The sequence below is a fragment of the Trachurus trachurus genome (genome assembly GCF_905171665.1).
Source record: "Trachurus trachurus genome assembly, chromosome: 1".
Classification (NCBI taxonomy): domain Eukaryota; kingdom Metazoa; phylum Chordata; class Actinopteri; order Carangiformes; family Carangidae; genus Trachurus; species Trachurus trachurus.
In genome coordinates this window covers 26,488,043-26,515,608 of record NC_139891.1, presented here as the reverse complement: position 1 = coordinate 26,515,608, position 27,566 = coordinate 26,488,043, and the positions used below count along the sequence as shown (strand labels likewise).

At 41.0% G+C, this 27,566-nt stretch overlaps 2 protein-coding genes across 2 annotated transcripts; both read right to left on the bottom strand.

The window, feature by feature from the left end:
- Positions 1 to 92: 92 nt before the first annotated feature.
- On the bottom strand, positions 93 to 17,153 carry ern2 (endoplasmic reticulum to nucleus signaling 2). The gene is made up of 24 exons (XM_083972468.1): positions 16,784 to 17,153; positions 15,308 to 15,425; positions 15,177 to 15,210; positions 14,779 to 14,851; positions 14,623 to 14,695; positions 14,180 to 14,302; positions 13,746 to 13,847; positions 13,429 to 13,488; positions 13,100 to 13,316; positions 11,186 to 11,264; positions 10,822 to 10,972; positions 9,704 to 9,855; positions 9,243 to 9,425; positions 6,775 to 6,931; positions 6,291 to 6,398; positions 6,106 to 6,196; positions 5,001 to 5,190; positions 4,817 to 4,913; positions 3,390 to 3,589; positions 3,036 to 3,183; positions 2,262 to 2,389; positions 1,478 to 1,601; positions 808 to 875; positions 93 to 712 (listed from the first exon to the last, which is right to left on the bottom strand). Exons 1-24 carry the CDS (start codon positions 16,871 to 16,873, stop codon positions 530 to 532), a joined length of 2,949 nt encoding a protein of 982 aa, XP_083828594.1. The 5' UTR covers positions 16,874 to 17,153; the 3' UTR covers positions 93 to 529.
- Positions 17,154 to 18,605: 1,452 nt separating this feature from the next.
- On the bottom strand, positions 18,606 to 27,133 carry LOC310986037 (carbohydrate sulfotransferase 12-like). Its single transcript, XM_083971749.1, has 6 exons — positions 26,959 to 27,133; positions 24,281 to 24,959; positions 23,928 to 24,070; positions 20,486 to 20,614; positions 20,130 to 20,322; positions 18,606 to 19,029 (listed from the first exon to the last, which is right to left on the bottom strand). Exons 2-6 carry the CDS (start codon positions 24,851 to 24,853, stop codon positions 18,760 to 18,762), a joined length of 1,308 nt encoding a protein of 435 aa, XP_083827875.1. The 5' UTR covers positions 24,854 to 24,959; positions 26,959 to 27,133; the 3' UTR covers positions 18,606 to 18,759.
- Positions 27,134 to 27,566: the final 433 nt, after the last annotated feature.

The window sequence follows — 27,566 nt, the reverse complement described above, 5'->3', positions numbered from 1 at the left end:
CTCTGAGCAGCTCACGGCTCTGCTCCGCCGTTCTAAAAATATCTTGCACCGACAATTAAAGGTAACAAACCTACTGCTAAAACTATAGGGATTATGGCAATGGGCCCATTTGCCAAAATGTTGAACTATCCCTTTAATTGAATAAAAAATATCTCATGGTTGCAGTTTTTTGATGTGTAACCTGAGAAGTTACACTTTAAGATATACTTTAAAAACATTATCTATTATTATCGTAACAAAATATGTAGAAATACACACTCGGAGTGCTCTCTAATTCTTTCTAATTCTCAAATAATTTCTTGAGCAGTCGCTGCAAAAAAGTAAAATTAATCTATAAAACATCAAATCAAGGCTTATAAAAACTTTTTCACAGCACTGTAACTCCCCCCTCCCCCCTGCGGAAACAGTATGGGCTTTACAAAAGCAATAACAGTGCACTGTCAGGGACCTCCATGAAAGTAAACCAGTGTATGTGTGAGCGTAGTAGTAAATGTGACAAGAGTGCATGGAGTGTGGAGTCACGTCGACGTTATTTGGCGCCGGGGGGCAGATAGTACGGCTGAAACAGTCTCTCGTGGGCGCAGATGTGCAGGGCGCCGTGTGTGTGCATCAGTAACCGTGGAAACCGTGAGGTGAAGTAGCCGACGAAGCCTTCGGGCAGCTCGCCGAGAGTCTCCTGCACCTCCGGCGGCAACTCGTGGTAGTGGTGTTTCTGTAACGTGCAAGAATGGAAAAAGGACTCAGTGTGTCATGTGTTTCCATAAACAAACAAAACAAACCAAAAGTCATGTGAACGTAGCGACCGACCTTGTTCCTCATGGCTCTCAGAAGGTCTCGCACTGAATTTCCTTTATACGTCCTGAATCGCCGCAAGTCTGAAATGTACAAAAAAAATCACATTGCAGACGCTGCACAGTTACATGATGCTGTGTTGGTGTGTGTGTGTGTGTGTGTGTGTGTGTCAGGGTATATACAGGAATTTTGAAGTTAATTTTAATACCTTTTTAAGACTTTTTCAAGACCTTCTCAACATTTTTCAATACCTCACCGCCACTTCAAGCTGTAAGCATTTACATCAGTGACACTTTTAATGTAACAGTTTTAGTTTGTGATAAAGACTATAGACCAATGTGATGCTACAGAATTCAAAATAGGCTGGGATAAAGCAAAGTTTATCAAAAAAAAAAAAAAAAACATTGCTCCACTCTCAAAAAACAAAAACAATAATCTTCTTTTCTTTTTTATGTACCGGTTCATCTTTGCTTTTTAATAAAATTAATAAATTCACACACTTTTACAATGTTTTTTTGGACTCTTGGACAGCTAGGCTAATTCAGAAAAAATACCTTCAAAATTTAAGACTTTATAAAGTCGTGAAAATACTTTTTAATACTTTTTAAGGGTCTTAATTTTCCCCAAATTGATTTATCACCTTTTAATACTTTTCAAGACCCCGCGGATACCCTGGTGTGTGTACCTGTCTGTAGAGGTGCAGAGATGTGCATCCTCCAGTTGGTTCGGACCACAGATCGTCCTGCAGTTTCCAGTCTGACCACGATCGGACTGTCAGCTGGTTCCTTCTCTATGCGATCGCTCACGTCCTGCAAACAGACACAGACACCGATCACATCACTTTCTACTGATGTTGATGTTCTGGGGCCTCTGTGAAGTTACCTGTATTTGTGCCGTTGTATGTTTTTTGTTGTGATCTCTGTATTTTATTGCATTTTATCCTTTTTGTAAAGCATGTTGTGACTTTATCTATGAAAAGTGCTATATAAATTTAATTTACTTACTTACATAAAAAAAAAGTCTCCAGAGTCGTACGACAGAGACGTGAGGCAGAAAAAATACTGAGATACTAGAACTTAAGAAAACACCTGTAGAGACACATGCATCCTTAAACTCACAACACAATAGAAATGTTTCCAGAAACACGAAACATTGTCGGACCTGGCTAAATACTGAGGCGGTGCATGTGTTGTCAAATCGATGAAGGTGTTTTCTGCATGTGTTTTCTTAAGTTACAGTGAAATGAGCTCTCAGGGCCACCGTAGAGACATTCACAAAATGAAAAACTTGCATTATCCACTCATACTGATTAATAAAACTTAATTTAAATAATAAAAATAAAACATCTACCTGAACTTTTAAAACAAGCAGGAAAGTAAGAAACATTTGCTATTTAAAAAAAAAAAGGGATGAATGAGCACATCGAGCATCACAGCTGTTACCATCATTTTTAAAGTGAGTGAACTCACCTGGAAAAAGAGCAGCTGCTTCTCTGGGCTCCAGAAGAACGGGTGTTTGAGCACGCAGGCCGTGGAGGGTCGAGACTCCGCCTCAGCACTGATCATTTGCTCGATGAGATCCTGCGCTATGACGTCATCTGATTTGAGGAGAAATACAAAATGTTGTTGTTATTCTGGCGAGTCTTGTACGACTTTTCATTACAATTCAAAATGCAGTCCGATAGAAAAGTTTGAAAAGAGCGAACGAAGCCTAGAAATACAAAAAAGAACCAGTTGAAATACAGAATCAGTTCATTAGAAACACACAGTGACCTCATGGACCCTCTCCAGATATCCAGAGTCTGTTTCATTATAATTCAAAATGCAGTCTGATAAAAAAAAAAAAAACTATTTGAAAAAAAGTTTGAAAAGAGCAACTAAGGCTAGAAATACAGTAAAAATGGTTGAAGTCCTTCATCAGTTCATTTCAAACACACAGTGATCTGGTCATGGACCCTCTTCAGATATCCAGATATAAAACGTGATTTATTCATGGACTCATCTAGGGAGACCTTGGGTTCCCTAAGTGGATGAACTGAAGGCAAGAGGAGCTAAAGCAAATTTGCAGGATGACGCACTGGGCTACATTTAGAGGCAAATAATACACTTACAAATAAATCTACAGGGTTCAAAGCTGTTTTAAATCTTTAACGCTACATAATACAGATATGCTCAAGATTAGATGTTTTAGTTACGTGCTTTTATAATTCATGCTGTTATTATCATGAGGATGAACAAACTCACCATGTATATCCTCCATAAAATGTGAGAGTGAATATTCTCCTGACAGGATGTTGACCTGTCGCCTCAGCGCGTCGCCGAACGGATGCTGCCCCCTGCTGACCGCGTAGTAAAACACACAGCCGGCCGAGAACACGTCCACTGCTGCTGTCTGAGGAAAAGAAGAAAAAAACGGAATCACTAAGGCTGATAGAGAAAATAGGAGAGAAAATAGAGAAAATTTAAAGATACAACATGAAGAGTTTCTTGGCCCTGGAGTCACAGGAGACTGAACAAAACAAAACAAAACAAAAACAGGAAGAGTTTCGTCTCGCTGACTGATGATTGACCGCTCTCGTCTGTGAACATGAGTCGTACCGGTTTATTTCCAGGTGTGTCCCGCAGCACTTCAGGCGCTATCCACCCCTCGGTTCCCGGGATTCCCGACCTCAAAGAGAAGCTGGTCCGGCCGTCTGGGATCTTCTTACAGAGCCCGAAGTCGGAGATGAGAGCTCGGACCCGACCCAACGCACTGGGGCCGGAGAGGAGGATGTTCCTGGGCTTCAGGTCACGATGGACTGAGGGAGGAGATGGTGGAGGAGAGAGAGAAATAGAATGAGATTTTAAAAAAAAAGTTTGTAGTATAGAATATATTAATTAATTAATTAATTAATTAATATAGAATATCATTTGTCTATCAAATTCCTGGGACAATATCTTTCAGACTCTAGATCCATTGGTTTCGTTTGTCAAGCTACTTGCACAAAAACTGATTTTACTCAATTGGAAACAAAAGGCAGCGCCAACTTATTCAAATCTTATGACAGATGTTACGAGACATTTAGAGCTGGCTTTTACTGAAAAATCAGGAAGGAAAGTTCTATTGAATCTGGCAGCTGTTGATTGTTTTCAACCACAACACATAGTCTGATGGCAAGTTTTAGAAGCGCTCTTAACCCCCAAAAGAAGGAAAGAAACTTGATTTTTTTGCTTTGTTTAGGTCTTTTTTTCTTTTTTCTTTGTGTGTGTATATATGTATGTGTATCTACATATGTATATATATATTTATGTATAATTTTTCTTGTGAGGTAATCCCCTTTATCTATTTACGTTGAGATATGAAAGTTAAAGCAGAAGTGAGTGATATATTTGTGTTAATATAAGTCTTAAATAGTTGTATCTTCCGACAGCAATCACTTACATAGAGTGTTTGGACTGAAACACGGGTCTGTCAGTCCCTCTGCTCTGCTCTGAGCCGAAGAGAAAACATTTATCGTATCCTACAGTTTTTATCCAATGAGGAGAGAGAACGGCATGCAGGGCTGTGTGTGCAGCCAAGGAACGCCGTGAATGTGGTGACGTAGCGACGAGGACTGTTATGGTGCGTTCAAGGAAACTCGTATTTTTCCGACCGTGAAGTCGTACCAGTTCGATCTGGTACGAGTTCACCGGTTGGAAGTTACGAGTGGCCGTTATAGTGACTTTCACCGGTAAAACAGGTCGGAAAAACACGAGTGGGTTGCCTGGAATGCTACAAAGTCGTAAGTTGTGACTTGAAGCTGTAATTTACGATTTCAAAAGCCTGCCTGGAACGCAGCATTAGCGAAAACGACCGGATCACTCACTTCTGCTTTAATATAACTTTAATGACCTTTATATGTAAACATGTATGTGCCAATGTCATGTGTATGATGTTTGTACTACTGTCTGTTGTTTTTTATGTCCAAAATGAGAAAAAAAAATAAAGAGATGAAAAAAAAGTAGAATATTATTTGTGTAAATATGTGTGTGTGTGTGTGTCAGACCTATGTTGAGCGAGTGGAGGTGTGAGAGGCCGCACATGGTCTGTTCCAGCAGACTTATGGGATTCAGCTCAGGAAAGCGAGACATATCTTCCACATACTGCGGAGAACATCAGAGAAGGTAGAGGATGGTGATCAATAAATCAATAACAGAGTGACGAGCTGACACACAGACACACTGACTGACCTGTTGCAGGGTGGCGGCGCACAGCTCGATGGCGATGTACGTGAAGAGGCGGTCCCTCTCCGTGCAGAAGTATCGGATGACGTTCGGGTGAGTGTCGGACTCTCGGAGGAGCTGCACCTCTCTCTCTGCGACCTCGAAGCACTCGGGCAGGATTCGCTTCACCGCCACGTGTCGACCGTCAAATTGACCCCTGAGTATCATAAACACAGAGCCTCCGTAAAATATCACGTAGTCTGTGTGTGTTTGTATGTGCGTCAAGACAATAAATGATGCTTTTTGAGTAAAAGCACACATTGTTGAGCATTTACGACAAACTGCATGAGAAATAACTGAGTATTTTGTATGAGTATGAGTACTTTATGAGTTCTACAAACTACCAGCAGAACTGAAATCAGCCCCAACTGTAAGCACTTTTAAATCCAGGTTTAAAAACATTTCTCTTTTCATGTGCTTATAGCTGAGCTCTTTTTAAGAAATTTAAACTGTATCTATTTTCTTTTCTTCTACTTTTTTTTATTCTTCTTTGCTCTTGCTTTTAATGCTGTTTTATGCTGTTCTTTTTAAATGGTTTGTCTTTATGTAAAGCACATTGAGTTGCCTTGATATGAAAAGCCCTATATAAATAAAAATGCCTTGCCTTACTTTGTATGATTTAGCTCATTACCTCGAAATGATATAAGATTAATATCAATACTACTTTTTTCAACCTGTGTTCAATGGCTTACATTGTTTTCACTATGGTATAAAAACCAAATTGCTGAGACTTGTTGGAGGTAAGTTATCCAACATTAGAGAAATTCAGTGCCGTTCATAAAACAACAACCAACCAAATAAAGGCAGCTGATTGTTCAGTATGATGAAGGATTATTTCCTTAAACTGTCAGTGAAAAATCTTCTAGGTTATTTTCATTTTGTAATGAAATCCGTGTAAACAAAGCCGGCATTGTGTTTGGAAGACAGTTTGCAGGCATGTAACATGAACCTATTTTGCAGTTCATGATTAAACTCATGTAAATCCATTGATAAGGCCTACTGACTAAGGTCAAAGGTAACAGGACTCTGGTAAAAAAAAAAAAAAAAGGCCCAGATGTTCACATGATCATACCTGAACACAAAAGTTCCTGCTGTGCCGTGTCCGAGGACGTCAGACGGAGTGAAGGAGATTTTACCAACCTGCACCTCCTCACTGTTTCCCTCTGAGAGTGAGAGAAGAACAGAGCCGAGAGGAAATTAGTATCATCTGAACAGTGAGTAATATCAGCTACTAAACGCAGTGCGGTGATGAGTTACCTGCGGTGGGTTTGTGCTCAGCTGTGGCGTTTTTATCTGTAGCCTCTGAGGTGCCGCTGCTGTGAGAGTGAGGACTCGGTGGAGGGTCGGCAGATGCAGGCAAGGAGTCTGGAAGTAGAGAAGTGAGTATGTAAGTGTGACATAAAACTAACTGTTTCTGTCCCCAATTTTTTTTTTTTTTTTTGTATTTTTAGTGGCTTTTATGCCTTCAATTGATAGGATAGTCAGAGAGAGACAGGAACTGGCCTGCTCGACCCAGTGAGCTGTATGACACCTCATTCTGCCCCAAATTTATTCAACCAATAAACATTCATTGTTTCAGTGCTACAAGAAAAACAAGTACTCAATGCATTTTAATAACCTCTCGTGTCTTTAGCGCAACGGAAATAAATATGTTTCATTGCTGAACTCGACACATTAGGCCTTAGATGAGGAGTGTGTGTGTGTGGCAGAGAACAGAGAAGTTGTTGCATCGGTTTCTTACCACTGGAGCGGTTTGTGTCGGTGGAAAGGGTCGCGTCTGAGGCAGAAACCAAGGTCACCGTCTGAGCGTTTGACTGCATGTTGGTCTGGATGCGCTGGAGACGAGACTCAAACGCTTCTTCCAGTTGCCTTTGAGCTTTGAGCTGCTGGGCTGCACGCTGGATAAAAAATAAAAACACACACACACACGCATGCACAGATACAAATCAGATGAAAGATAAAGATAAATGCAAAACAACGCCACAAAACCATGAAGAGAAAAAAACACAGTCGATACCATTCAGCTCCTGAAACCAGCTAGAAAAGAGTCATTTGAAGTGCACGCCTCACTATAATTGCTGCTAATTACAGTTGATTACTGTTATTATAGTAACAAATCATGCTCCATTAGATAAGCTGATGAAAGCATACATTTCTATACCGATATCTTCATATGACACAAAGCGGCACTGTTAATGAGGTTCATACTGTAACCGTAGCACCTTCAAGCACAGACACCCAGATTTATTTTGACTGTAAATCAGGTTGAACTGCACTTGCATGAAATTAAGCTCAACAAAAAATGAATTTGTTCATTTATATCATTAATTACAACACAGATTTATGCAGGAAATTGCTGCAAAATCTAATTAGATGGCCGAGTCTGTAGGGACAGGCTTTCTTTGTAAACACGATGTCTATATCACGTATTGTTAGGAATGTTATTAAGTTATTATCCCACCATGATGACTGACTGTCCTGTTCCTGATCTGTGCCTCTGCAGCGTAAAAACAGATACAGCGGTGGTGAAAACAGGATATTTTGCTCCTCAGGGTTTATTTTGGCAGGTTGATTTTTTTTCCCTCACCCCTGATGATAATTAGTGAAACGTCTATCACGCAGCATCGCATCACGTCGCGCTGTTTCCAGAAGGTTTCTACTTCACCTCCCTCACTGACAACAACATGCATCATGCAGCCAAAAAAAAAAGAAAAAACCTGATTGTTTTTCTTTTCAGGAATTCATCCCATTTTTTTTCAGCTTTGAAAACTATTAACATAATTTCTTTGTTCCACCTACAAGTGTAAAAAACAGCTGAAGACAAAATATTTATAATTGCTCCTCAGGGGTTGACGGATATCTGGTTCATGACAGAACCTGATCATTTCAGCAGAAGTAGATTGAGAAAAACTAACTGCAGGAGGTGAACTTTTATTTTTCTAACCCTTCAGATGCAACGACAGCTCGCAATCACAGATTAAAGGCACACAACTGATCATATTTTGTGCATCTTATCAACACTGCTCCTATCTTTAAAGAAAATATCCACATTTGGGGGAATGTGTTTATGTGCTTTCTAGCCGAGTGTTTGATGAGAGTATCATTAGCACATGTCTCTCTCTGCATCCAGCCAAGAAATGTTCCAGACTGGCACACAACACCATATGAAATTATAATTTGTCATCCTCACACTGATTGAACAAGAAAGAAAACAACACAACCGTGTTAGATGGGGAGCTTCAGAGGAGCTGGATGGAGGATTTAACTTTTGGACAGAGCCTATTTTTTTTATGCAAGGCAATGCTGAGCAGCTTGTGGATGTAGCTAACATATTTAACATAAAGACGTGAGAATAGGTTAAATGCTCAATGAATTCGGAAAGTCTGTTTCCAAACATTTTCAAAAACAAGAATACAAACTGAAAACCTGGCTCTGTTTCAAACCGATGAATGACTACATTTTCTGAATGAAAAATATAATAAAATAAGATGGGGGTAAATTTGCAATCATCTATCACTAATACATCAATCGAATAAGTAGAGTAAATCATAATCATTTAATTGCATGTGAACATTTGAAAGGATGTTACACCACTTTTTAATTTTTAACTTTTTGGTGCAAAGAAACAGCGAGAATAAATGTAATATTGATGTAATTCAAAACCATTTGAAATCACTCTTTGTCAGTGTGATATGTGTCTGGTGGGATTGCAGTACAATTCAGCTTTCATTTTGTCTAATTTCCTATCATTTAAATCTTAATTTCTATATTTGTACATTATAAATATGTCATTGTTGTTCATTTGTGATTTTATGAGTTCAATAAAATGTACTTTCTTTCAGAACTGTCAGGATTTATGTGCATAACGCACAATGTAATCTATCAGACAGGCTCTTCCTCCTCTGAGAACATGCGATCAGTCATGTGATCACTTAAGCTTGTACTGTAGCACTTTGAGATTGCTTAAATGTAAAGTGCATTACAAATAAAATGTATTATTATTATTACTTGACAGTTGCTCATAAAACTTATTTTTAACACTTTAAGTCAGACTAAGTCACATGATAATCTCTGCTCTCGCTCAGACTACTGGTGCTCCAGAGCGAGTGTTATTCTTTGACAGTCTGATGAACACGGGCCCTGCATTTTAAACACACAGATAGACACAATACAATACAATACAATATGAACAACACATATAAAACTCACCACGGGGTACGTGAGCGCGAAGGCCAGCCATCCTCCCAGCAGCAGCGTCAGCACGGCCAGGGTCAGGCGGTCCTGGGACATGTAGACCGGCAGCACGGTGGTCGGCCTCTGGGCCTGGCCGGCGCTGCCCCCGTCCATCCCGCCGCTGTTAGTGTCGCCGTGGCTATCAGCTACCGACTGGAACTGAGAGACAATGGAAATATAATGAGACTTCAGTTTGTTTTCATCTGTGTGTGTGTGTGTGTGTGTGTCTGCTTTATTTCCAACTAACACAGTCTGTCATCAAAGTGGCCGTTAAAGGACTGTTTAATAGTTCATTACATCGATTTCTCTGGTCCCTGCCACAGCTTGAAGTAGGCTGTAATGGACGGTAATAGTTTTTTTTCCAAGAGAGGATAATTGCCTGATAGCGTTAATGTAATTCACTGACTCTCAGGTGTAAAAGTTGTAGCGTGACTCACGTATCTCTGGTGGTAGTGGGAGGGAGGGGAAACGGGGGAGGCGGAGGAGCCAGGCGGCCGAGGGGGGATGACCGCCTCGCCGGAGCGCTGCAGGGTGACGGGGAAATCCCTCAGCATGGTGGTGTGGGCCACTGGAGGGAGCTCATGATGGCCTAAAACACACAAACACACACTTTAATGAATCTTAACAGCGCTATACGACACCTTTGTCGATTAAATGCATTTAATTTTACTACTACTCCTTGCTCTTTCTGACTGAAGCTACGGTATGTTATATTGTATACTGTGATATTGTGATATGGTATTGTGGTTTTGTGATATGGTATTTGTACCATGCTGTACTTTGTTCTTATTTTCGTCCTTGTATAATTGTTGTTGTTGTGTGAATAGCGGGACTACGGATGGAAATTAGCCTAGAGCTAAATCTGGTGTATTTACATTTTGTATGTTCATGAATACGCAGAATCCCGTTACAAATAAAGAAATAAATGAAATGAGATATTGAATATCGTTAGTCATATTTGAACATTTTCGGAAAAAAAACAAAAACACAATTTCTAGCAAGCAAAGTCAAAAAGATGACTTAGGCAGATAGTGATTTTGGACTCTAAAAAGTGTTCTGATTGGTTGAGGACATAGCCAATAAGGTAGAGCTGTATGAGGCCCTGTTTTTGTGTCAGGGGCCGACGCCGCGGTGTTTTACTGTCAATAAATCAGAGAGAAATTTCAGTTTTGAAGAAGCACTGCAATCTTTTCTTCTTAAACCAGAGGCCACACAAGGTTTTAAAATTTAAACATGGTTAAAAAGTTTAGAGATTTGGAGGATTTACACTCTAAATTATTTATAGTTTTAAAGGAATTTCATATAATTCAGTGTATAAATCTGGTTTCAGGACGTTATAACCAGAAAGTGGGATTTTCAAGCTAAAATTATAGTGAGCTGTGAGTGCTTAGGTTTCTATATGATCAATAGTTAATGTGTGTGTCTGTGTGTGTGTGTGTGTGTGTGTGTGTGTGTGTGTGTGTGTGTGTGTGTGTGTGTGTGTGTGTGTGTGTGTGTGTGTGTGTGTGTGTGTGTGTGTGTGTGTGTGTCTGCGTGTGTTTGTGTGTGTGTTTACCTATTAGCAGCCAGTGGTTTTTCTGGCTGTTTGTGCTCCCTGGCGGATAGCGCACATCAGTGGACGGTGTAATCTCACACTCCCCTCGCTCTCTGACCGTCACTTCTGCCGTGTCGGGACCTTCAATCCGAGCCAGGGTCAGGCCGCGAGGCTGCCACGGCAACCAGAAAAAAACAAACCCCTCACATCACATCATGACATCCCATTTAATCATCACACCACAATCGATATCAATTCTTCGTTTTCCTGATGAACCAGATCTGACGGACCGCGGTGATGTTAATATTCTGCTGAGGCTGGAGGGAGCGTGAGGAGACTGGATGTGTAATATGTAATAAAAAATGTATTAGATACTTGAACTCACCACTAAAGAGACTCCGTGGTGGACGAGGGAAGTCGAGGCGTAGAGGTGAGAGTCCAATTTTCCGACATAAAGAGTGGGTCTTAAAGAAACAAAGGCTGGGTTATTTCCTCAGCTAAAGGAAGTGAATTTATCAGCAAAGCTCACACAGGGATTTTGTTATCAACAACAAATCTTCATATTGGTCTTTGGGCAAGAAATAACTGATTAGATTGAGGGTTTTCCACTGTAAACAATAATCAGTTGATAGTAGGGATGTCACGATAACTTGTTTTCACAATTAACCACGGTATTAAACCAAACGCCACAATTAATTAATCATCATGATTCCTAAATACCGTCACTTTCCAAAAAAGATTATATATAGGCAGATACGCACCAAAATAAAAGTAAATGCACAGATACTGGTTTAAATTAAGTTCATTTTCCTAATGCAACATTGAATTGGTAGGAAGGTTAGCACGTCATTTGTAATAATAAAAAAAAACATTAAAATAGACATAAACATTTGGTATAGATGACAATTAATTAATTAATTTGTGTAAATAATTAGTAATGTAATAATATTTTACTATATTTGATTTTACACATTCATAGTGTTGTGAAATTAATTTATGTATAATAATTGCGATAATCGTAATGCCGTGATTATTTCTCTGACAATAATCGTACCAAGAAAATTTATAATCGTGACGTCCCTAGTTGATACCAATAACTGAAAAATTGGGTTACAAAGTGGTTAAATTAAAAAAAAATGTAAATTCATGCTTGGGCTATTAATCAATTACAATATTTGATCTCCATTAAATGCATGAGTGTCCATAGTTAATCACAATTACCTGCACATTTATGTGAAAATGTACCAAAAAGGATATGTTAAAGACATGCAAATGTCAGTTCATCATACATTCACCAAAGATGTCAAATATTGTCCAGAAACCCTAAAAGGTGTTGCTGCAATTATACAAAGAGAATATCTGAATGGTATAGAGATGGTTTAGCTTGCCTCTGTGAGCTCATACGTTTGATTCAAACTATGGGGTTGGGCCAAAGGTCAATAAAACAGAAGGTGCGTTAATCATGTGACAGAAAAAAAAAAAGTGACGTTAAAAGGAATTTCTATTCATGTGGTATTATCATGTTAACTGTGACAGCCCTCATTCATACAGATGTGTTACTCAGTTGCCACGTGAAATGCTTGTTTAGTCAGTGTTTACAAGAATAGAGGTTATGATACAACTTCTGAGCAGCGCTATGCCTTCAGGGTGGATTGAAGGCGACAGTGAGTCATTATTGGAAAGTAACGAGACGGGGTGGGGCTAGCTGATTGGCCGTTAACTGAGTATCATGCTATTTGCAATAAAGGAAAAGAGTGAATGTTGGTGTTTCTATCCACCTCTGTCTCCTCTACACTAACATTTCCTCTATATTTGTTGGGTTAACAGCTGTTTACCACTTACAAACAGCTCCTTTTAACAGCCACATCTCCAGTTTATATTACATTATGAATCAACTGTGAGTGAAACAGACCTGACTGTGGGATGAACAGGCTACAGGCAGACTGTAAAAATCATGTTTTTATATCTTTTTTAGCCTGGAATAAGTGGATGTGGGGGAGTGGGGAGTAATAACCGGAGGTACAATGATTGAGATAACAGATTCAGAGCGTTTCTGTTTCTATGCCTACTCTGTATTAAATTACAAACACTTGAGAGCAGTGCAGCAAATGCAGGCTGGGATGTTGTTCAGCAGTGGCCAAGGTCTGAGCTTTCTGCAAGGCGTCAAGTTACAGTTATTGTGAATAATAATCAGTCATGAAATCAGCCAGAGGATATCACCTCAGGACTGAGCATAACAACTTTCTATTCTTTTGTATGCGTGCAGGAGTGTGTGTGTGTATGTGTGTTTTTCTCTTACACAAGTTGTGTTTGTGCGCTGGCTTGCTCCTTCACAAACTGATAGCTCCACTTCAGAGTGGAGTGTGTGTCCGCCTGTTCGTTGGCAGAGGAGAAGGTGAGGAAGCGGAGCGTTTCCATGGCGAGGGACAGTTGGGGGGCGTGTCTGAGTGAGTCACCGGAGTACAGGTAGACGCCCACAACGGGTGAGCCATAGTTCTGACTCCACAGAACATCACCTAAAAGACAAAAAACAATGCAACACGTACAGTTTTAGAGCGATCGAATGAGAGCGCACACACGAACCCTGACATTTAAAAGTCATAATATCCACACACACCTCTCCCTCACCTGACTCTCTGTCAACTGTCACAACAAGACCATCGCCGCTCGATACCAGATGGGCCATCTCTAATGGGAAAGCACGTAGAACGGGTTGGTACAGCACAAGTTGTAATACAAAATGTTTTTACAGATCAGTATCAAAAAGAAAATACAACACACCAACTATAAAAACAAAACTACAATCATGAGATTAAAAGCACATTCTTGGGTTTAGAAGTAGCAGTCCGACAAAATGCTGTAACATATCAGCGAGTTAATATTTACATTGAACTACTCAAGTTAATAGAGCTGTTGTGTAAATGGAGGTGTGTCCAGGGACGTACTGTAGTCTTGTTTCTCATCATAAGGGGGAGCAGAGTAGTCGTTGTAGGTCGCATTCCATCGCAGCTCCTGTGTCTTGGTGTCAAACATCGTCACTACATATTCTGGAAAATGATGATGGTGAATGAAAGTTTATTTGAACACAGAATAAAAGGAGAACAAAAATAAAAACAGTAAATACAAGACAACAGCGCAAAAAACCCCAACAACAACAGAACTTAATTATTTATGTTCAAAAGGAATGGGAAGAAGCCGAAGCTTATTAAATCCCACCCCTTCTCCCTATGTTAATTTTCAATATACTATATTAAGTTACAAAATAGTAATGAAATGTAGTAAGAAGTAAAACAAACACGTGTAAAGTTGATAAGCAGCAAGCCCTGATGAGAATAGCTCAGTTCTTACTTACACACACGTGCTTGTGCGACCGGCATACCTGTGCGTCCTATGTAGAGCAGGGGAGTGTTGGGGCAGATGGATTCAGACGAGGAGGTGGTTAAACTGGTTTGTTTCTCGCCCGTCTCAGGATCCACGACAAACCACACGTCCTGTTTCTTACCTGCAGTGCAGAAGTGACACAGGTGTGAGCTTAATCAAATATTGACTTGTTTTATTTGTCTGTCTCCATCTCTGACCACACAGTGACAAGAAAGGTTACACACACAGTGTTTTGCGTCTATTTTATAACCACTGTGTATTGGAGTGTCATACGTTATTTGATTTAGGATGAGGATTCATACCTATTGTAATTATATAATGGAAGTTTGACTTGTCTTGTCTTATTCATGTTGTGATTGTAAATGTATGTTATAAATGTACTGTTTTCAAATGTGCTAATGGGGATTCTCATAAATAAACGTAAACATAACAGTGTCTGACCTGTGTACAGTATACCATCGGAGCTCCTGCAGGGAGCTGACTGAACCAGCTCAGGGATGGTGAAAGGCAGTTTCTGTAGACACGTCAAAACAATGGGGTCAAACAGTGAAAACACACGCACAAACCGACTCACAAACACACATTGTGCTTCCTTACCATCAAGCCTTCTTTGTACTTGCCACCCAGTACATACAAGCTGCCATCATTGGGGTCAGGGAGAAAACCTGGCCTGCAAAAGCAACGTTCACACGTCAGTACAGTGATTAGTTAATATGTGTTTGTATAAATGAGGGTTATTAACAGTTCTACTTTCATTTTACAATACTGTAGATGTCAGAAAAGTAAATTTATACTCTTGTCTACTAAGATGTTCCTTCAGGTCCTAAAACTCCCGAGGCATCTGATCAAAGATGAAGTCGGAGAACAACAACTCTGATAAGATATTTGTCGCGTGCTTTTGGTACTTGACAGTTTTCAATACTCAGATGAAAGTACCTGAGTCTGATATGTAAGTGCATACTGCAAAAGTGTACGCCGCTGTACACACTACTCACTCTGTGAGGTAGACAGGCACTTGGATGATGGGGTCTGAAAGAATTCAAACAATATTTTCATGAGAAATGTTGAAAAAAAAAGAGAAAACAATGGACGATGGGGTTGATGGGTGTAGTAGTGAAGCAGGAACCTTCTCTCAGAGTCCACTTGATGTCTCCTGACTGTTTGGAGACAGCATGCAGACTGCCGTCCAGTGTGGAGACGAACAGCAGGGACTCTGGGAGGGTGACGGATCTGACCCCTCCAACCTGATGGGTCGAGAGAGAGAGAGAGAAGCTTTAGATCAGCTGTCTGACAGGCAGTTCAGTCACCGTGTCATGTGTCCAAGATTTCAGCATAGCTAAATTTCAGGGTGTGTGTGTGAGTGTACATGCAAGAGGGTGTGTGTAAGTGGGTGTGTCGAGACCGCCAGAGGTTGATAGTCCAGCTTCTAGAGAAAAGTTTCGGCTTCAATAATCAGACTGTTCCTCATTTAGCAGGATATCCTTATTCTCCTTACCAACACTAAACCCTATACTGAGAGAGTGTGTGTGTGTGTTCACCGCTCCCATATTTACCCACGAAGGGGTGGCAACTGACAACACAGGGCAGAAAAGCACTCCATGGCAAAAAGCAAACACACAGGTGGATTACAGAATATTATCAGATTGATAAAAGCCCCCCCAAACCCCCCTTTTTTTTAAAGACTCCCAGACTGAAAGACACACAAATTGTTTTTTCTGTCTCTGAATGGTTTTTCTGTCATTCTGTATTAAGAGACAATCGAGGGGCTATAGCTGCAGGGGAGAGAGAAGCGAGGACATGACATAGGGCCTGGGCTGGATCTGAACCCATTGAACTGCAATAAAGAAACACAAGCCTCGACATATGGTATAGCTACTGCAAGCTCTAGCCTACCTACTTGGTGATCAACTGGGCGACCCATCCATGTTTATGTTGCATGTTGTGTCTGTTGATGCTTATTTTTCCTCCCTTTTTTATTCCTACATAGCTTTTTGTACCTTTTTGGTCATTTAGTGTGTCTTTGCAGTTATCTGTGCATCTCTTTATCATCACACACATGCAACTGTCTGGTCATATTGTGTCTATACTGTTGTATTAAGCCTGTTTGTGGTCACTGAGCATCTCTTTGCTGTGATTTCTGGTCTTTTATAGGGTTATTTAGCATCTCTTGGGCATATTATTGCGTTTCCATGTGTGTTTTGTGTATGAGTGTGTATTAACAGACACAGGTTGTGAAGTTGCCCCCCACCACCCCACTAACGCCCCCCTCCACGGGCCTCTGGAACAGCGCGCGCACGTACGCACGCATACACACACAGATCAAGAGAGGGAGAGAGAGAGAGAGGGTGAGACAGAGTGAAAGAAAGAGAAAGAGAGAGAGTATTAACTTTCTTCAGGCAATTTAAACTCCCCAGTGAGCTACTCAACACTTTAAACGTCCTGTCATAACATGGCAACTTCACTCGATCCTGAAATAGACTCAGCGTGTTGCCAGTTGCGCCCCTAAGTTCCGCATAAATAGCAAACACACAAACAGTATTAACAACCAATAACAACAACATCATCATCACCAACAACAGAAACGATGTAAAGCAGTTTTTACCTGAAATAGTCTACCTTCCCAGGACACCAGGAGAAGAGACAGCAGCAGGCGACCCAGAGCCCCCATGACCCCCAAAACACCGACTTTCATGGCTCTGTCTCTGAACAAACAAACGGGGGAAGACCGAAGCTATTGAACTAACAACAGAGGTCGAACTCTCTCTCCATTTCCAGCGCGGGCGTCCATCGGTCAGAAAGTTAACACCGTCCGTTTAACATGTCTTTAAAAAGTCGTGCTGACAGTATAAAAAAAAAGAAAAGAAAAAAGAAACAAAAAGGAAAAAATACGTGGTTGAGATTTAAGGCAGCAGTGCCGCTTTAAATCCATAACATAACACCGAGGCAACCGTTGCCACTATTCCATGTTTCCGTGTTGGGACGGAACCGGTGACGTCAAGCTTCGAACTGTCAAACAAGGGGGAGGCGGTGGTGGGCGTGGCTGCTATGCAACGAGCCCGCAGTGTGCGTTGAGTGACAGGCGGCTTAGCCAATGGGCTGTCAGAATGGGAACAGGAGGGGGCGGGGCTGTAGAAACGGCTGGAACACGTGGAAACAGACAGCAGGACAGTGGTGATGAACGCAACAAGAGCGAGTTTTTGTGCAATAGAAAGTGGTGGAGTGGAATGCGTCATTATTTGTTCTTTAGGTTATTCTCTTTCTACGCATCATACTCACATTACAGTGGCACAATGTCGGCCTACTTCAACACCAAACGCTCTTCTTAAGTTCTCATTGAAGTTAATTTTCTACTATTTTGAATTTGCTGATGTAAAAGGGGGAAGGCACAATAAGCCATGGTTTCAGCCTCAGACACCTTTTTGGTCCAAGTTTTACTGACCAATCAATGCATTATACCACATGATGAGTTGTTCTTAATTGTCCAATGAACTCAACAACAAACTGAAGTTTTATGTCAGATGAAAATACGTAGAAGAAAGATAAAGTTGGCTAATGGCTGTATGTGACTTGCTCATAACTTGGAGAAAGCATGTGGGATGAGAAAACAAGTTATTATTATTATTATTAACCCCTTTTTACTTGAACTAATTATATAGATCATATTTATATTTATATTTTTGTATTGTTTACAGATCTATTTAATACTGTTTATTTCTGTGTCCTTCCAGAAGCCAAGCAACGACATTTCGTTGCCAAAAATCACTGTCACAATTACAGTTCATTTGAAATGTGTTTTCTTTTCTTTTCTTCTCAGACATTATTATGTCTTAATTTATTATGTGCATCTACTTTTTTATACTTTTAAAACTGTAAGACACATGCTCTACATTGTGACGGAGTCTTCTAATCTCATGTGGGATCGGCCAGACTGGTTGGAAGCAACACACAATCCTGATATGATAAAACATATCAGTGTTGCTTCCTGTTCCTGCCCTAAAGGCTCAAAGTAATTATATTTAATTCACCAGCGTGTTTAACACTTATAAACTGAATTAAATTAAAGTTAAACATAACCTGAGAGGCTCCAACTTGACCGGACAAGCTTTTGTGCAGGATTGTTACTCATTTCTAATTGTGTATCCATAAAAGGTCTGAATACTTCTACTCCACCGCTGCCTCCCACACACACAGAGACAAGTTAGAAACAAGTTAGAAAAGAAAGTCAAACATTTACAAAAACTCTTTATTTTTCTGCAACATATTTACCCTCAGAAATGCCAGCTAACCGTTCGCTGCAGCCCTTTCCCCATGATATACCAAAATACTATTCACAAAATACTATTCAAAGTGCATTTGCATGGGGAAACAGACTCGTATAACTTAACTTGTAAGCGCGTTTGCTTCAGATATGAAATGATGACAAAAATAAAATAATACTGGCAGGCCCTTTTTGTCATTTGAGGTATGCACAAAACAAATGAAACAAACAGCATCATAGACTGGTCTTTAAAGGCAGGTAGGTGAGGTGTGGGCTCTACACACAGTGCAGTGCCCAGGCCTTTGGCTCCGTGTGGATTACTAATGGAGTGAGCTGTCAGGTTTGGGATAACCAAACAGCTCAAAGTCTGGTTCATATAGCTTGTACAGTTCTCTCCTCATCGTTAAAGGAATTTGTGCAAACCAGTCTCTTTCCCAGCTGGCTGCCGTTCGGTTTCGAGCTCCTGAAGGAAAGCGCAGCAGATGATCCACCTCCAGAAGCTTCAGCAGATGATCGGCATCGGCTTCCAGGGTTTCCAGTCGTCCGATGAAATCATACTTTATCTGGCATGGATGGCACAGACGGTACACCTGAAACACACAACAGCAAGGAAGATACTTTTAAAAACTGTTTGTATAATATCCACCTCTGGTTGTTTGCACTGTGTGTGTACACATACTGCATTAGCATACATGAAAAACACAACTCCACTCTCTGTTTATTACTCCAAATGCTTTTGGCTATGTCGCCCTCCTCAGCATACGATGTTTATTTATTTATTTAAACCTCTTTTACTTAACTTCACTTAGCTTCACAGGTCTGCACTTCACTGTGCATGTCCTATTAACCACCGTCGTTATATACTGTAGCATTGTATTGCATTTATATTATATTGCTAGGTATGCATTCACAAATGTAATGTTAGGATGCTGAACTGAATACATCACACGTTTAAATGTATCTGTGACAAAGAGAAAATGCAACAAAAGGAACAGAATATATAAAAACAGGATTAGAGGCTGAAAACCACATTAGTGAATGAAACATGAAATGGAGTTTAAATGATAAGACCGACCTTTTCCCAAATCAATAATGAGTCAGCCATTAAAAATCCCACCATGCTAATTAAAATGAGTCCTTTTTGTGTGGTGTGGACAGGCTCTATTCACCCATTCAACACATGTCAAAAATGAACAATCTGCTTGTACTGAGAAAAAAAGAAAAGAAAAGAAAAGGAAGGTTGTTGCCATGGCTTCAACAGCAGCTGACAAAACAAAATGGGAAACAGATCAGGAAAAAATACATTTCGATTTTAAAAAAAGAAAGAAAAGAAAATCTATTTGGATTTGGCCGTGATGTTCAAATGGTGCAGATGTCCCTTTAATCTTTCTTATTAGGACAAGATGATGAATTCATTTCTTATATTATAACTGTCAAAACAGCGAAATGTCAACATTAGTCCACTCTGTAATTATTTGTAGAATAATAACTGTGATGGATCAAAGTAAGAAATTGAGACACACAGTGTAAATGACACTCAGATATTCAGACAAGTGAGAAGCAGCACAGACTTTGTTGTGTATATTGTAAATCCACGACTAACTCCAATCATCTTTTAAAAAAAAAATCTAATTGTAATACTGTAGCTAAGTGCAGGTTTTCTCTGCTGGTGTCTGAGTGAGACAAATACCTGCCGCCAGTGTTCGTTGAAGATGCTCTCCTTCTCCGTCTCTGGATCCAGCAGGTATGTGATAAACTGCTGAAACGTGGGTTTGACTCCAGCTGCAAACGCCTCGGCCGCTGTGTCTGGCAAACTCCCAGACACATTAGCATAACGACGCAGCATGACTGAACCAAACTGCTTGTAGAAGTCCTCGTTGGGCCTGAAACACACACACACACACGCACACACATACATTTAAATAATTCAGTAATCAAGGAGCTTCTGTTTAATCAAAAGTGAAGCACATTCCTCCGCCTTAAAGCAGTGTGCATGCACAGACACACACACATACACACTCTCGGGCTCTCCACCATGAAACACACCTCCCAAACTTGTTCCTGAAGGCAGAGATGAGGCGTACAAAGGGATCTCGCACAAACAGAAACTTGGTGTAATGCTGGAGCTTCAGTGCCATCAGGTGGCGGGACAGAGAACCATAATGGCGCCAAAACCTGGTAAAAGACACGCATGGGGGAAACACACACACAGAACACAATGAGGGATATCCTATTATTAACATCACTGTCTCTTTCTATTAAGCTGTAATTATAAAGCTTGACAGTTCTGCCAGTCAAACATCGCAGAAAAAGATTTGCTGATGTCTCTATGACATGAAAACAAAGCCAAACAACCACAAAAACAAAGAAACACGGCCTAAAAAAGGGGTAATAAGATGAGAGATTTTCTGTGCAGACGGAAAAACATATGTTCAAACACTCATATCCAAACACAGACGGCTCCCGAGGGGTAGAGAAAGGTCTGTCTGTGCTGCACCACCAAGCCCCGCCTGTCGTTTCCACTCTCCTCTTCCAAGTGTCAACTCAGTAAATAACTCCTTGAGCCCACGGACAGTTTGTCGAACACAGTTTCACTATAACTCAGTATCTAAAGTGTCATTGTACAACTGATGTAAAAACAGAACCACGTAGCTTTTGCTTAGCAATGAAGGTCCCTGTTTTAAGTTTTAGAAGATGGATTATTAGGATGATTGGAAAACCATGAACCTGTTAATATTTCCAGATGGGCTCATTTTCACTGTCGGAGCTGGCATCTTTGATTTATGGCAGTCAGCCAGTAAATCAGGGTGTCAACCCAGAGGCTGAAGACATTAGCTTCTGAGTTCACACCCTGGTTTACTGGCTGGTTTTTCCTTTGTTGTCACTGTTGGACCGAGGTGTTTGGCTGTACAGTCGCACATTTTTTAGCCTCTCTGCTTTCCATGTTGACTGGAGGATATGAAGTTTTATAATGGGGTCTTTGTGATATAAACATATTTTCTAAAATGTCAAAAAGTCATGTATTTATCACTGTGTCCTGCAGGAAAATACTTTTTTTTATTTTTTTTATTATTTGGACACTTCATGGATAAATTGCTCTTTTGTAGTCACATGGATTTATGTATAATATTGTCCATGCATTGACTGTACTTTGTCGTAATTACAAATGTGCATCACCTGAACCTGTTTTGGTCAAATACACTTTTATTTAACCTTTATTTTCCCAGGAAAGACATCTTTGAACAAATGTTACTCATTAATACAACATTAGTATCACATTTATTACAGTATATTTCCTGTTTTTGTCTTTATTCGTTGACTCCTCTCATTTTAGTGAAAGGCTAATTCTTAATACAGCTCCTCCAAATATGAATCTCAACTCTAAACCAGGGTTTTTAGCTCCCGGAGGCCTTTTCCACGGAGGAGGACATTTTTACCTGTCACAGTGGGAGCAGCACAGGTGTAAATGATGAAGTTAATGATGGTTGAATTCCATTAAGCCGCCCAAGTTTCAGGGCCCTGCTGCTAATGTGCATGCTGGCTCACTGTCAGAGCCGTCGTTAGCGTTATTACCAACACCTGTGCTTCCCCTATCGTGACAAATCAAAGCATCCTTAGTGAGAGAGGATTGTTTAAAAAACCACATGAATGTCCTCAGTGCTGTTTCTGGGAACGTCGTGGGGGGTTTAACCACGAGCAGAGGAATTCCCATTCTACAATTATGTGTAAATTACACAGAGGAAGTGGGGCTGTTTGAAGGTTGTTTCTGTAATTTCTTCTATAATTATATCACCTCATATCAAAACTTTCAAATTGAGATATAATGGGAACTTAATTGGACATTTGTGAAACAGTGGTTAGGATGAGAGAGTTTACAGGAAAAATAAATTTAATTGACGTTTAATTGATAGTCAGATAATTGATTCTATGAGAGTATTTTTGTTGGTGGCACATTGTCAAGGGTATTTGGATTTTTTATGTTAGTTTTAAAATCAAGGTTATGGCTCCTACAATGACACAATTTAATGGTCAGCATCAGTTAGCATTTTCAATCAACTCGGCATTGGTGGCAAATATTTATGTACATTTAAGTATGTCATATAATAACAGTTTGAAACACATCCATGTTTACATTTGACTATTCTGGAGTATTGTATTATTGTACTGTTTTACATTAAAAAAATTGACTTGGTCTGTTGTAGGTTGCCAACATTTTTGAGATTTGTGAGTTGCAAAAGGTTGGGAACTACTGGTTTATTAGCTTCAGTTACACTTTATCTTAAAGGGATAGTTAAACATTTTGGCAAATTGGCCCATTGCCATAATCCCTATAGTTTTAGGAGTAGGTTCGTTACCTTTAATTGTACGGAGGCTCATGGGAATTCTTGGCTTCCCTCATCAAACTCATCAAATACACAATCCAACAACTCCAAAACGCTCTGGTGGACAAGTTGTGACCTGCACATTCACCACGCTATGAAATAATAACGGAATGTTTGTTTTAGAGGTAAATGCAGAGACTGCTTGCTGAAAAACTGCCCCCAACGGGAACGCGCATCAGCTGTTTTGCATTCATTTACCTCTAAAACAACTCCGTCTCGTAACATTCTGTTATTATCTCATAGCGTGGTGAATGTGCAGGTCACAACTCTGCCAAAAAACAATTGGCATTAGCCTGAATGACCTTGATAATGTTTATTAAGTCACAGCCACTCAGAGGGCGAGGGCCATTCTGGCAAACCCTCTCCACCCTCTTCATGCAGAGTTTCGACTCCTCCCATCTAAGAGGAGGTATATGTTCCCTAGATATTTAAAATCCTTTGTCCTGTCTGCCATTAGATTTCTCAATACACTGTAGGCGAACCTGTTGGGAACGATGTACAGTACTGTAATCTGTGATGACTGCATGTGTTTATATGCATTTATTGTATTATTGTGTGTGCTATGTGAGATCTACTGTGTTCGACTCTTTTGCTGCAAACCAAATTGCCCTCCGGGGACATGAAAGATTTTCAAATCAAAGCAACTTGTCCACCAGAGCGTTTTTGAGTTGTTGGATTGTGTATTTGATGAGTTTGATGAGGGAAACCAAGAAATCCCATTAGCCTCCGTAGCGTAGCTCTGAGCAAAAATAGCTAAAATAGCTTGCACCGACAATTAAAGGTAACGAACCTACTGCTATGACTATAGGGATTGTGGCAATGGGCCAATTTGCCAAAATGTTGAACTATCCCTTTAAGGGTTAGGAAATAATTTGAAACACATCATGATTTTACATAAATTGAACATGATTTAACATGATGGATGGATAGTTAGAGATTAAACTTAAAACCACTCCACATTTACATAATTAAATTGGGCACTGTAGTGTCTTTATACTGTTATTGCTGTCTGAATAAACTTCTTCACTACTGCAACTTAACAAGACGGCCATGAGTATTGACCGTCTCTGTCTCTGTGCGTGTGTGCGTGTGTGTGTCTCACATACTTGGCGAATGTGAGGTGAAGGGAGGAGTTGTGTACGAGGTCCGGAGGTACAGCCTCTGGGTCAGTGTACGGTTTTCCTGAGGAGGGCGAGATCAGAGACTGAGACAAGACCACCATCACCCTCTTCCAGTTGGTGCAGGCCACCTGAGTGGAGAACAAGCCGTGAAGGAAGGAAGGAAGGAAGGAAAGAGGAATAAGTAAAACACAAGATGCCCAGAAAGACAAGAGACACTGTGTGTTTGGATCAGATGAAGAAAAACATTTGTTTGTCCTCTCACTTCCTTGCTATTTTTCATACACTCACCACCTACGTCTTCTCACACACACTCACACACTCACTCACTCAGCTTGTACCTTGGGAACGTAGCAGTAGATGATCTGGTGTGTATCATCCACTATCAGGTGATCCAGTTCCCGGTTGGGAATCTGCTCAAACGCCCGAGTCCTTCCAGTGAATTCCACATTGTCCCGTCCTGAACAAACATCCATGATCCTCTGCTTCCTCGTCTCCTGCTCCCTGTCCTCGGCGGGAGTGTGACTGCTCTCCTTCTCCTCATCCTCATCCTCCCTTACTTCCGCCTTCCTCTGCTCGTGTTTGCCCTCTTCCTCTTCCTCCTTCTCCTCTTGCTTTTGTTCCCCGGCTGCCCCTCTCGTCCCCTCAGCGATGATGGGTTTTGTACTGGAAGCGGTGGTGGGAATGGTGAGGGAGGGGCTGCTCTGGCCTCTGCTGGCGGAGGGAGAGGGCAGGCCAGAGCCCGCAGCAGCAGTCGTCCGCGGGCAGGGATCAGCCTGAAGCGGCCGGCGTTTGTGGTCCTGCAGCGGATAGAGGTTGAAGCCCCCGATGTCGTCCCAGTAGACAATGATCAGCAGGATCATGAACAAAGAGCCCAGGACGAACGCCACTCGTAGACCGCGCCAAATACCCATGATAATATCACATTCACAGCCGTGATTGGCCAAGAAAAGAGGAAGAGGTTATCTCAACTCCATAGTGACCCCCACATTACGGAAGGAGGCGCTTCCTGTCTGCCGGCTGCAAGAGAACGAAAGAGGAAATGTTAAACAGAGAGAGGCCGACCCTGCCACTAGAGACTGCAGAGTGAAGTAAAAGGATTGAGTCGTGGCTATTGCTGCAACACAAGAAGAGGAAATTACACAGAAGCAGTTTGATACCAGAGATATAGAGAAGTAAACAGGAGACACTCACTGGGGGGTCATCAAGCTAAGTGCATTTTGTACTATGCTACTTTATACTGAAAAAAAATGACTTTTTATCCTACATTTATTTCACAGGAGGGCTTTTACTTTGAAAATCAAGACTTTTTATATAAATAAAACATGTAGCCTAATGAAAAAATGATGCATTGTCATTTGTCACAGATTAAACCCAGTACACAGTGAACAAAGGAAGTCAGTCTGTCTGTCGTCCCTGTGTGTGTACAGTAGTGTAGTGTTGGGGGAGTTTCACAATATTTGGGTTTGGGTTATTTACAGAGTTACAATTGTGGAAAATATTTTATTTAGGGTTTAAAAGTATGATATTAAACATGCTCATGTTCTACCAATAGGAAACATTAGGTGGGGCGCTCTACTCTAAAAGTTCTTTCATAAGACACATCATTTTAAATGTGTAACCAATTGCATATATAAATAGTTAACTACATAATTGACTCATGCTTTATTAAAAGTATTTTGGGTTTTGTAAAATCCCTTAGCTGCACTCAGTTCCTCATTAGCAGCAAGTGTGCCCTCTACACTATTAATATCTATGTTTCTTTTCTTCCCACACTGGTATTTGCCAAATCAACTCAAGACTTCATCTGTGTGTGTGCTTGATCTGATTAATCTCCAAATGAATGTGACATAATACAGGTCTACTGTTATCTGATATGACTGGTGGTGGTGGTGTTTTGGCCCAGTGAGGAGTTAGTTGCCCATGCAGGGGCCGTGGGAACCTCAAGCTCCGCCCGGGGCGCTCAGCTGTCACGGAGATGTGAACAAACGCGGTCGGTCGTGGGGGTGGAAGTGGATTCAAGAGCCCAGAGCTGCCTGCTGCTGGAGGGTTTACCCCCGTTATTGTTCCATGAAAACAATCTGCTATCCGGGGGCATAGTGGAAAAGAACACCGAGGGTCCTCCTAATAAAACCAGAAGAGGAAGAAGGAAAAAACCCACACACACAAAAAAAAAAAACCCAGAGTGGAGCAGCAGAAACTCCTCCGGCTCATATTTTGACAGAGAAAATTATTGGTTTCTAGTCTGCGGTGTTTTTTTCCACTAGGTTTTAAATCCAAACTCCACGTTGACTGAAGAGAGAAAGAGAGAGAGGGAAGGAGGCCTATTTTGAGAAATTAACATCCTCAAACTCTCGTGTCACGGTTGGCACGCGCTGTACCCACACACACACACACGCGCGCGCAAAATGTACAAAAAAAAAATCAAAAATCAAAAATACATCATGTTATATTAGTAATAAGTCTGGTATGAAGGTAAACATGAACACACTCTTTGTTAGGAGAGGGGCTGCAGCCTGTTCAAGTGTTTGATTCAGTAAATGTTCTTTCTTTTTTCCAGTGGTCTCTCACCATCACCTCCTCCTCCTCCTCCTCCTCCTCCTCCTCCCAGTGCTCGGGTTGGAAAACAGCCTTAATTCATACAGTACACAGATTACAATGTGCCCATTCACCCGCCGGCTGCTCCGGACACTGTCCCTCGCTCTTCTGGTGCTCATGGTCACTTTCCCTTCAGTCCACACACACACACACACACACACACACACACAGCAGCACAGCACCGACCGACGACACACACACGCACCAAACTTATATTTCTCCACAGTGTCCTCTGTCTCTCTGTGTCATCACGCTGCCTGTGTGTGAGGTGGAAGAAAGAAGAAAGAAAGAAAAAAAAGCCCGGCTCTGCTCTGTTCCCCTTTTATGTCTCACTATACGACAATTAAGTCTGAGCATGATCATATCTGTCTGAGAAAGGAGAAATAATAACAGTCAGGAGCTGGTTAGTGGTTTTTCTTACCCGGCTGATGAGCTCCATGTTGCCCGGCCGCTCGCTCCCTTTGTCGCTGCTGCTGCTGCTGCTGCTGCTCCGAGTCCCCCACTCTCTCTCCTCTCTCCCTGTGTGTGTCTGCCCGTCAACCCGGTGATGAGACCGGGTTGGCACAGCAGGACGGTAGCGGTCTACTCGGTGTGTGCACAGACTGAAGCAAAATCTCGCGAGATTCAGGGAGGAGGAGGATGAGGAGGGGGGGAAGATGAAACGAGCCACCCACTCTCCTCCAAACACTCAAGTTTCCACACAGACTTAACAGCTGTCTGTGAAACCCTAAACCTGGCACAGGTTTAATCAACAAGGTCATTTTAAAAAAAGAAAGTTTTTATTAGAATAAAGAAAAGTTGCAGGAAATATTGTCAATTTTATACAGAGCTGAATAATAATCAGAAGCGTTTTTGAGAACATTGATGTCACACTAAAGTTGACCATTGAGCATTTGGATATCCTTTCATCATTTTATCTTATGACACTTTTTTTGGTTCAATTATGTCATAATAACCACCTTCACAATAATGGGACTAATAACAGACAACCAGAAATGTTACATCAGAAAGTCAGTTTACCTTATTTTC